This window comes from Paramormyrops kingsleyae, chromosome 19 (genome assembly GCF_048594095.1).
Source record: "Paramormyrops kingsleyae isolate MSU_618 chromosome 19, PKINGS_0.4, whole genome shotgun sequence".
NCBI classification, from domain to species: domain Eukaryota; kingdom Metazoa; phylum Chordata; class Actinopteri; order Osteoglossiformes; family Mormyridae; genus Paramormyrops; species Paramormyrops kingsleyae.
Window position 1 is genome coordinate 2,864,253 of NC_132815.1, and position 11,322 is coordinate 2,875,574.

An 11,322-nucleotide genomic window follows, 5' to 3' on the forward strand; every position below is an offset into this window, starting at 1 on the left:
TCCTGTCATTAGACGGCACAGCGGTTAGCGCTGTCGCCTCACACCTCTGGGCCCTGGGTTCGAGTCTCCGCCAGGGTTCCATGTCTGTAGAGTTTCTCCCTGCGTCATTGTGGGGTTACCCCGGGTACTAAGTTGCCCGTACGTGCGTGTATCTGCCCTGTGATGGGTTGGCGCCCCATCCTGGGTCGTTCCCTGCCGTTCACCTGTCACCTCCGGGTGACCCATCTTCTGTAACCGCTTGTCCTATTCAGGATGGATGGAGTTGACAAAGGAGCTTAAAGCAGGACGAGGACCTTGCTGGACAGCCGTCCACAGTCATGCCCGTCTGAAAATGGCAGCGATATTCAGTACCAGTATTACCTGCCTAAGTAAAGTAATACTGCAGAAGCATTCCAGTAGGGTATGTTCCATTTCATGTATAGTTAGGTATGGTTTTATTACCAATGTCAATAATTAGGATTACACCATAACATGCACACACCCGGAACTGTACAAACACCAATAGGCTTGTTCTTCACAGACTGGTGTGCATATTATACACACTTGTCACTCCATCCAGTAATAATCCTCAGATGCTGTTACTGAAGGTTGACGGGAGGGAGCCTGAGTGACGTGCCTGTGATTCAGCTGAAAGGCGGCGTTCCCTCCCTTTGGCAAAGCGGCGTTCCCGACGGGAATTCCTCCTCCGCTACTGGCGTGCGGCAGTGACAACGACCGGTCAGAGTCTGCGGCCTTTACATCTTCTCTACTGGCGTGACACCCAGGATCCTCATGCCATTGGCCAGGACGGTGCGGGCACTGTCGAAGAGGCGGAGCCTGGCCTGTCGATAGAGGAAGTGGAAAACGGGTCAGCGGTCTGGTCCTGTGCCAGGTTCAGCACAAACACTGGTTGCTTTGTTGTAGTAACGGCGGCAGCTTAAAGCCGTTCAGGACAGCAGTTTCGTTGTCACGACTACCGGCAGTAAGGCATTACCTGTGCCAGGGGAGGGGGGCTGCCCTTCACAGGTAACGTCCTGAGCCCCACGGCCACCAGGTGACTGCAAGGCAGAGACACAATGCAAGGCCGTGGGTGCGATGCCAGCGTGCGGCCAGGTGGGGGCGACGGCGGGGCGACAGCCTACCTGAGCGCCAGGAGGAAATTCACCAGGTGCTTGGGCTGAAGATCGCATGAGCACTGGAGCAAGGCCTCGTCGTACCTGCCGATCACAGATACACCTTGCTACACCTTACAACATCGGCGGGACTCCTCTGTGGGTGACATTTCTTGATTGCGAAAGCCGGGGGGAGGGAATTAGACCATGGTCCGGTAGTGTGGAAAAACAAACCAGTTCTACTCGACTGCTGTCAGTGGCCTGAAAGCTGGAATGCTGTTATGAGAGATGCCTATGAACCCCATTCAGCTGCGGGGGGGGGGACACACACACAGGCTCACCGCAGAAGCTGCTTCAGGACCGCGGCCCCCTGCTCCTCCTGCAGCAGCGCGGGGTCCAAAAGCCCCCACTGTCCGCTTCCATGCATCCGCATTAAACTGAAATTACACCATGGTTTAAAAAAATAAATAAATTGCTCAACGATGAGGGTATTCCACAAAGCAGGATTTTCCAGTTAGCTGGATAACTTACACATAACGTGAAAACTGGCCAATAGGAGGAGATAGAAGTAACATTCCTATTGGGCTAATGAAGAAATCCTGCGTTGTGGAACACGCCCCATTTCCATTAGACAGCACCTAACACCAAGTGAACCATACAACAGCTGGGTGTGTATCAGGGCCCCACACTACGGGGGGAACTTATGGTTTGGGTTCTATGCCTTTAAGCCTCATGATGTTTTGCCAGCCCACTGTAAGGATACATGAGCACAAACATTTCTGTGTCAGCAGCCATAGCACCTGCAGCTCAGATGAGGTAACCAACCAGAAGCTAAGCAGGTTTGGGCCTGGCCAGTACCTGGATGGAAGGCTGGAAGAGGTGTTGGTGTGGCAAACAGGGGGAATCCCAGTGCTGTAAAAATGGTGCCGTCCTTTGGATGAGATGTGAAACTGTGGTCCTGACTCTGAGGTCATAAAAGGTCCCTGGGCATCTTCTGAAAGTGTAAGGGTGGTACCCCGATGTCCTGGCTAAACTGCCCACTGTGGCCCTTTCAGATCTGGCCTCCTAATCCTCCCCAGTATCTAACTGGTGAATTCTCTCCTGCCCCTTCACCTTAGCTACTGTGTGGTGAGCGTACTGGTGCTGAATGGCTGCCGTCGCATCATCCAGGTGGGGCTTGAAGTGCTTCCCCATTGGTTCTGTAAGGGCCACTGTGCAATTTGTCATGAGGTGAAGTTACAAGCTGTTAGTTAAGTTCTCCCCGAGCGAGCTCGATGGGCCGAATGGCCTCCTCTCGTTTGTATAGTTCTTATGTAACAGTAGGAGTAGCGCCATGACTAAAGGGATTGTTAAGCATCCTGGCTGCAGCGGCCGCCTCAAGACCCCAGATCAGTCGCTTCTGTACCTGCAGAGGCGTGAGTGTGTGTACTGGAGAAACACGCCGGTGTCTCCCTGCGTCTGCAGAACCCGCCCCCAGTCAAAGCTGTAATCAGACTCAAGGGGGCCCCTGAAATCCTATGGGAGACACAGTAGGGTTATTTTCTGATAGGCTTACTTCCTGTTGGGGGAGGGGCCACATCCATGGGGGAGGGGCTCACCTGAACTATGAGGGCGGCAACCCCCACCCTCTCTGCAGTCATGTCAGGGTCTTCCAGCTCCTTGCTGGCTGTAGGAAAAAAAAAAAGTCATAAAATGCTCCAGCAGTAACGTCGCGAGACGATGCTCAGGTGCTGGAAGTCAGAACAACTGGAGAAAGAATCATAAAGCGGCCACCGCAAGATAAGATCCTAGTCAAAGAACAACAGAGTTATCTTGGGCGTGGGGGAACCTTCCTGCAGTCTGACCGTCTTACTAACGACAACGGCAGCCCCTTGTTCAGGAGCGACGTGTGCAGGAAGCAGCCAGAAGAGAGCTGGTGTCTCTAAATTGGCCGCTGTGTGCGAGTGTGTGTGAATACAGCAGTCTGCCAGCCCGTCCCGAGCCCCCGCCCATCTGCCAGCCCCCCCCCCTCCTTACTCCGGGTCGCCTGCATGTTCCTCAGCACTCTGCCTTTGGCCTCCTCCAGCACGTCCTCCAGGAAAACCACATCGCCCTTCCGCGTCTTCATGCCCCGAACGAGGCCAAAGGGCACATGGCAGCAGCTGGGGCGGGGAACGGGCGGGGGACACAGACGCGGGGACACAGACGCACAGACACAGACGCACAGACGCACAGACACACACATACAGACAGGGACACAGACGTACAAATAAACATGCAGACAGGGACACAGACGCACAGACACAGACGCACAGACGCACAGACACACACATACAGACAGGGACACAGACGTACAAATAAACATGCAGACAGGGACACAGACGCACAGACACAGACGCACAGACGCACAGACACACACATACAGACAGGGACACAGACGTACAAATAAACATGCAGACAGGGACACAGACGCACAGATACAGACGTACAGACAGACACAGACGTACAGACAGGGACACACACATACAGACGTTCGGGCAGTAAAGCAACAACAGCAACCCATCTTTTCCATTGGCATGTAATAATTATAATAATTAATCATTATAATGAAATCAAATCAAGATTATGTTTGACCAATAATAGTCAAAAGTTACAAACTCAAGCGTTTCCTGTCTTAATATCTTAAGGTCCCTCGTCATTCCGGATGTACCAGACCCTGCAGTACCTGACAGTGCTCCCTAGGGGGCATAGATTAGGCTCTGAATGGTCAGGTTAGCTTTAACTAAGCGGCATGCAGGCCCCCCCCGGTTCTGGGACAATGTGTCACACCGTAAGTGTTACCTGTCTGCCCACTGATGGCCCATGGCCCGCAGGATCTGAAAGACCTGCCCAAAGTGGCCCTCTTGACTTTTATCTGTCTGCATGAAGATAAAACACACAAACACCCCCCCACTTGGAAATGTGCCTCGAGCCTCAGATTGAAAGAGGAAAGACAGAAATGCGAGAAGCTTCTCACCACATAAATCATCTCGTCAAAGTCATACGCCTCCTTCCGATCGATAGCTGCAGCAAGATCTCTGTGGGGAAGCAGAGGAACCATCTCCAATCTTTGTTTATTGCAAAGAAGAAAGAAAAAAAACGGTGTGCATTTGTGGCTTTGAGAGGGAGGACCGTCATCCACAGGGGGCAGCACTGAGCCACTCGCCTGGTGATGTAGAGCGAGGTCCCATCACTGCGCAGCACGGTGGCCAAGCAGGACGGGTCCCCAGCAGCCGCCAGGTCCACCACCCCCGTGCCCTTCCTGCGGGGGGCAAATGGAAGCAAAAACGTCATCACTTTGCATTTTATATTAATAGCTAAACCAGTAAACAATCTGCTTATACTACAACAGGGAGGGACACATGCACAGTTTAAGATTAACAAAAAAAATGCATCTTTACACTAATCTTCCAGGGTAACATGGTTGTGACAAGCTGAGTCAGCGAGTATCCTCATGTGTGCCACACGAAGCGTCCATACCGCTGAGCTGGATATACGCACAATTACGCTCATCACAGCGGAGAGACGCTTGCCTTTTGGTGTTCTTAGGTACTCTCGGGGGGAAATTCTGGGATTTTTTTTATGGTGGGAGACCACGGACCATAATTCATACAGAGGTGACAACTTTACCATCAGTCAACGACAGGTTTAGACATCAGTGAGTGACAGGGGAAGGGGCACTCCGGTAGCCAATCAGATTTCAGCTGGGCCCTGTGGCCCCACCCCTGCACACAGGCAGGTACACACGCAGGTGCGGGAACTCACTCTGTGGTTCTGAGGAGCCCCTGGACTCGAAGTCGCTGTAGCACGTCCAGGGCCTGCTTCTGATGAAGCGACTCGCCCGAGTACTCATGGAAGCAGATCCCTAGACGCTGGGAGAGACACATGGGCCCTGAGGGCAGGCGTGGGGAAGGGCTGGACACATGGGCCCTGAGGGCAGGCGTGGGGAAGGGCTGGACACATGGGCCCTGAGGGCAGGCGTGGGGAAGGGCTGGGCGGCTTCGGTGGAACGACACCAACTTCGGCGCCTGTGACCCCCACCTGGGCCGCCCCAGACAAAGCTGACGGACCCTTTATCTCACACACCTCCTACCTTACATACTGCTAAGAAATTTCCCATGGAATTTAATAACTTCCGACACATTATTGCAAACAGAATGAGAATTAAAATATTTTTAATAATTCTGCTATTTCCATTGAGGGATAAAAGTGGATCCGCCTTTGGCAGTGAGACAAAAGCTTCATAATCCTACATGTAAGTTTGCTAATTCTTCCTGAGTACTGCATTACATCACCTAATTAATTACAGAATAACTACTCGGCTATTCTAAAATGCTGTCAGATTAGTGACGTGAGAGTCAGAGAAGTCCGGCATGGCTGCCCCAGCGCCGCGGACCCAGAGCCCGGCCGCACGGCCCGTACCTGGTAGATACGCTGGTACTCCCCCACGGAGATCTCCCTGAAGTGCCTCCACAGTGCCAGGGCCTCCTCCTCCCCGCTCTCCAGCTGCCTGAAGAACTCCCCAGCCCGCCGCCTGACCCCCTCGTCCTTCTCCGCCTCGGCGTTGACCCGCACGTACACCTGCAGGGCCCGAGCAGCACTCTGATCATCGCAGGACCTTCCGGGTGTCTCTGTCTGTGTCTCTCCGACAGACACTATGCGTGCAACTTAGAGACACCGGTGACCCTAAATGACCTACAGAGTCGAGGCGGGAAACGAATCCGTATCCCTGAGGCAGAGCGATCAGCGTCTGTAACACCTGGCAAATGTTCTTACTGAAAGTGTAAAATCACCACCGCAGCACTTCCTCCATTCTGAAGGGGCATTAACGTCAGCGAGGCCAAGGGGCCGGAGGCAAATGTGCGCAGGGGATAAGCGGCAAACCTCACCTCAAAAAGGTGCTGTAAGGGGTTCGCTTTCAGCTCCTCCTGTGAGCCGTAGTCCTGAAAACCAGCCCCAAGCATCCCTATAGGCCAAGGCAGACAGATAAGGCAGAAATCAGCAAGCCAAACAGCCCCCCAGACCTGCAGCCATTTCCATAGACTGCTCCCTAATTTGAATGAATTTCTTAAAAATGTTTCATTGTTATTAAAAAGCAGTTTCTGATAAGGCTCTTCTGCCCGACACTGCTAATGACCTGCGGGAATAATGGATAAACCAAAACACTGAAGTCTAATAAACATAATATTTGCGTTAAGAATAACAGGGGGAAAAGTGTACATCTCTACTGAGAAAAACAAATTAGAACTCACTTCTTTTGTGCCGCGTTACATTAAATACATGAATATATGCTCACTTGAGCCTTGCAAAGCTAATATTTATATTTATCTAATGCTTAAATCTTACAGCCACCATCTACAACAGTCAACACTCAGTATTTAAACATGTAAACATGCAAACTTATAAAACTGAAGACACTTTCTTATCACAGCACCATGATTAAGGGCATGCAAGGTGACGCGCCACGGCTCGCTGACATGCGATGTTTATGCAGACTCATTTTCCTGTGGCAGCCCGAACAGCTTCCCGGTGGGTCATACGTCTCTTTGAATGACGTGTTAGTTCTCAGTTTAGGCAGCATGAATGCTCCTGGTTCACTGGGTCAGGCTGACATCGTTCATGACTTTAACTCTAAGCTGGTTAAAGCGACTCTAAGCCTAGATATAGACGTTTATCTGTATTCACCCAAACTCACCAAACTGCAGACCCCAGTCCCCGAGATAATTAATCCTCACAACATCATTTCCTAGAGCTTCCTTCAGGTTAGAGATGAAGTTACCTGTAAGAAATAATCGTATACGATTAGTGACCTAATTATACTTTAATTGTTTGTACTTTAACAGAATGTTATTTAACGAAGGCGTCATTCCTCTCAATGTTATTGCATTACGTCTGCCCTCTAGTGACAACACCATGCATTACACACCCACATAAATCCATTCATTCAACTAACATGTACAAAGCAGGAAGCAAAGGGGATGCGGCAGGTGGACTCTGCTAATAGAGAGCCAGGCAAATCAAGGGAATCAGGCCCACATCCCTGAAGGTGTAAAAATCACAGTGCTCCCACACATTAAACCACAAAGTAATGAAGAGAGAGCTGACCATTCAGACATGCATGCAGAACTCGTCTCTGATGTGCAATGAAAACAGACCCTTACCAATAATAGTAGAACGCAGGTGTCCGGCATGAAATTTTTTAGCGATATTTGGTGAACTGTTCAACAACATAAAAAGACGTTTCTTACAATAGTTCAAACACAAAACAGCAAATATATGATCCATACTCAAGCAAAACAAATCACAGCATTTCCCTGAAATAAACAGAGCGGCTCACAAAGCTGTCAAACATTCTACATGCATAAGAACCAACCTGAATTCAACCAGCGTTCTTCCCTTCTGCTGACCACAGAGAAGAGCACTCTTCAACCCAAACATGTGACCCTCCTTCGACACCTGTTCTAAAATTTTCTTGAGAAAATATAGACAATCACTACAACATGTAAAAAAAAATCCATGCGTCGATTTATAGTCAAAGATGTGGCTATCTGTTCTTCGGTGTTACAGTGCGTTGATAATTATCCAACAAATCCAAAAAAAGAGGAATTAAAAAACGAGTTACCTCTGCCAAAACATCTCGCTTTATTTTGAAATTGATCACTGCACGCCCAACTGTTACGTCATCTACCACACTGTCGCGATTCAGCTGGAAAGTAAGAGAGATGTTTTTTATAAGATATGTTTTGCAAATGTGTTTTTTTAATATGACAACAACAATTTCATATACAATACTTGTCTAGCCAGTGACTCGGCTTGCGTCTGAATGTCTTCGGCAGACGGGAGGAAGCCTTTCTGCCTCAGGTGGCTCACTGACAGCCTGAAGTCAGAGGATTGCCTGGAAATTTACATGTAACATCAAGTGAGAACACAAGAGCAGAGATATATATGTGATAGAACGAGACCAAGGAGTGATGACACGCTAAGGTCAGTTTGACTGCACAGAGGACATTATGTTATCTTCTCGTGATGTCCACGCGTACACTTTCACACAAGTATATCACACTTAACTGTTTTTTTGACACAGGTATGGTGGACACAGCTGAAATGAAAGAGTCCTCAGGCTGTCCAAAAATCTTGGCAAGCTGGAATAAAAATATATATTTCTTACAACGGGTACCTTGTTCAGTGAATTAAATGTGTAATAATAAAATCAACTAAAACCATTAACATCAACAGAAAGTTAACACGGTGAATTTGTCGGTTCGCTAAACTATGAATACAATATAAAAGCAGCTAGACCCCATTACCTTCGAGGCTATATTTTTTCTAAAAAAGCAAGCCATCGATACAATTTAAACAAAAACAATAAAAAAAAATATGAAACAGCACTATAAGGCACTAGCCCGGTACACCCCTCCGCACCCCTTTTCGGATGACATTCAGAGCGCCATTTCCCTCGATTTGACCTTTGAACTGCACGCTTGCAGTCACCGACCAATCTTGGCGCCTCATGAGTCCCATCTCACTCTCACGTGATTCGCGTCACTCTCGCTGTGGGCGTGGCTTGACAGTTCGAACGGATGGCGCGGATCAGAGTGCTGTAGAATCAGGATGATGATAATTTAATTTTATTCGTGTCCGCAATATAGTTTGCATTAATAAAATAATGTATTATTTTGGCAGTCTCTGTATCTTTAGCAGCCCATACTTTATCCCATTAAAGGCGGTTTGTGTATTTTCTGCTCTGTGAAACCATTTATGTCCAGTACATAAGGTCAGATCATGCCGTCAGAAGATATGGCGTGATAGTACATATTTCCCACTGTTATTTTCCCACCTGGGGCCAAGTCCACAAATGTTTTTTCTCTGTGCTACAAGCTCAGCTTGCAGCTCTAACAGTATCCTAAGCCGAGATGAACGGTCAATATAAAGAAGCGTGAATTTGGGGTGGCGCAGTTTGCTTATAAAGAATGTGAAAATAAGTTAGAAAAGGTGCAATACAGCGGACGATTTTACTGATAGGACGTGCGCGTGAATAAGGTAAAAGTAATGCAGCCCCTAATTGGTGCAGTACCTACATCCTCCACGGGATGGTGCAGTGCTCTCTAGGCATACCACAGAAACATAGCTGGCTGTCTCAGTAACTGGATGTTCGTACGGAGAGTTGCACATGCTGCCAATTCCCAAACAGATGGTGGGATGATATATTCCTCTTGGTGATCCTCCGCTTGGCTCACGTCTGTCCACACAGCATGTTACGTTACACACAGCTCGCCTTTAGCTTTGATTGGCAACGCTGCGAATGATTATAATGCTGGCAGTTTGTAGGCGGCTACCCATTCTTTGCATACCGAGCTGAGGTGCTTGCTGAATTCCGGGACTTTCCAGTGGCTCTGCTGTTTGAATGTTGACATTAGCTTGGTGGAAGAAACATGCTTTGCAACCTCAGAGACTCACATCATAAGTAATCATCTGAATGAGGGGGTCTTGCCTGATCCATTCCCACCTCCTCACTCTCTCTGCTCTCCTGGGCTCCCCAGGTGTCCTGATGCTCATTAGAGGAGTTTTATTGCTCTGCCTCTTGTCATGTGACAGGAGGAGATGATTGGATGCAGAGCAGGTTTCTGGAAGCGGGACAGCAGCACAGCAGGATGGAACTCTGTTCTGGCGAGGGTGGCTTGATTGTTATTCTGTGTGAAAGAAATGTGTGGATTTTCTCTTTGAAAATTCTGTATAGGCCAACTGGCCACCCACGTGTGGCACTTTTCCTAATGTACCAGAAATGTCTTCTGCCTTCATTTTGTATGTTCTTCAATTCATTAAGTCTGTATTCAGCAACAGAGGCATTTCCGTCCCATGCTGTGTGATACTACCATAGAAATGTCTTCCTATAAATAGTTGTATAACAAGCTGACTCCTGGTGTCATTGATATCCTGCAATAGAAGTGGCTGCTGAAAGGCTCTTGCAGGTCTTTGCTCCTTCCAGGCTTCCCTCTCACTCCTGGTTAGGGGTTCGAATCCTCCCTCCGCCCTGTATTTGTGGAGTTTGAAGGTTCTCCTTGTGTCATGCGAGTTCTGTCCCAGAGCTCTGCTGTCCTCTTGCAGTCCTAGGCCACATGGTGTCTGTTAGTAGCCCATTCTAGGTGCCTCCCTACCTTGTGCTACATGCAATGGGCAATGGGACCCCCTGCCCATGGTAAGCAGTTGGGTGCTTAATGAATTGGTATTATTGGTAAAATAGAAACTGCAGTCTTCAGGGATGGAACTCAGTAGATATCTTGGTGGCCTGTTAAAGAAACACTTAAAGGAGAATTCTGACCAAACTCCATCGCTTCAGGCTTTTCTCCTGTCATATTTATTGCAGTAGGAATCTGCATACACTGGATTGTTCAGACTCCATTCCCAGTGAGCATTTTGCTGTGACTTAGAGCCCTGGTCAGCTGAGACTGGAATCTCTCAGGAGTCTGATACAGGAATGATCAGCTCAACACAACAGATTATCACACTGATTAATTAACAGGAGATGAAAACGCAAACTGTCGCTTCTGGAGCTGTGTCCTAGCGATGCTGGAGGGGGGGGGGAGGGGTGGGGGGGTGAATTTTTCCAGAAAATAAAAGCCCAGTTTAATAATACCAATGAAAATCTTGTTGTTTTCATGAGGGGAAAATTCCAGGTTTCTACAATTAGGCAGCAACCCCAGGTTCAAAATACCGATATATGATGGAAAGTGAGCTCTCTGCCAGTTTTGAATGGTGGCTTTGGAATACCTCTGGTGACATTGAGCAGGCAGTTTTTACCTCACGTTAAGGGAGAGGACAGTAGGGAATATAAGCATGATTCCGATTCCTGACGAGTGAGAACGCAAGAACAAATGCTGCCTTTTATACTGCAGGAAATAACATGATCAGAAACTCACAGCCACCCTCGGAAATCTCTAAACCTTTTGTGAACAAGGTAAAAGAACATCAGTCAACATAGACTGTGGTGCCAAATATCAGATAAAACCTTTACCTGCTAGAAGCGCCGGTAACTGGGATTATCTGACGGTGAGCTGTTCCCATGGCGATGATGTCATCTTTTTGCCTCCGAACACAAGCAGGCTGGTTCAAAGCATAAAATGTAGCAGTCGGATTTTCGGTGTGAAAATGGTACGAAATACCTTATTTTTATCTGACCGTTACTAACTTTTCTTTACCATGATTGCAGCATTTT

At 48.4% G+C, this 11,322-nt stretch overlaps 1 protein-coding gene across 2 annotated transcripts; it reads right to left on the reverse strand.

The window, feature by feature from the left end:
• Positions 1-21: 21 nt before the first annotated feature.
• Positions 22-8,590, reverse strand: rars2 (arginyl-tRNA synthetase 2, mitochondrial). 2 transcript variants are annotated; one of them, XR_011984167.1, is made up of 21 exons: positions 8,417-8,590; positions 8,178-8,251; positions 7,902-8,004; positions 7,732-7,815; positions 7,483-7,580; positions 7,271-7,326; positions 6,805-6,888; positions 5,999-6,075; positions 5,532-5,690; positions 4,875-4,981; positions 4,276-4,371; positions 4,087-4,147; positions 3,912-3,988; positions 3,108-3,232; positions 2,690-2,757; positions 2,497-2,606; positions 1,433-1,528; positions 1,122-1,196; positions 974-1,037; positions 617-821; positions 22-325 (listed from the first exon to the last, which is right to left on the reverse strand). XR_011984167.1 is itself a non-coding variant. In XM_023810274.2 (20 exons), exons 1-20 carry the CDS (start codon positions 8,450-8,452, stop codon positions 735-737), a joined length of 1,737 nt encoding a protein of 578 aa, XP_023666042.1. In that variant the 5' UTR covers positions 8,453-8,590; the 3' UTR covers positions 418-734. The 2 variants fall into 2 exon arrangements, 1 of the variants encoding a protein (XP_023666042.1); XM_023810274.2 differs by lacking the exon at positions 22-325 and having other exon boundaries at positions 418-821.
• Between the last annotated feature and the right edge of the window lie 2,732 nt (positions 8,591-11,322).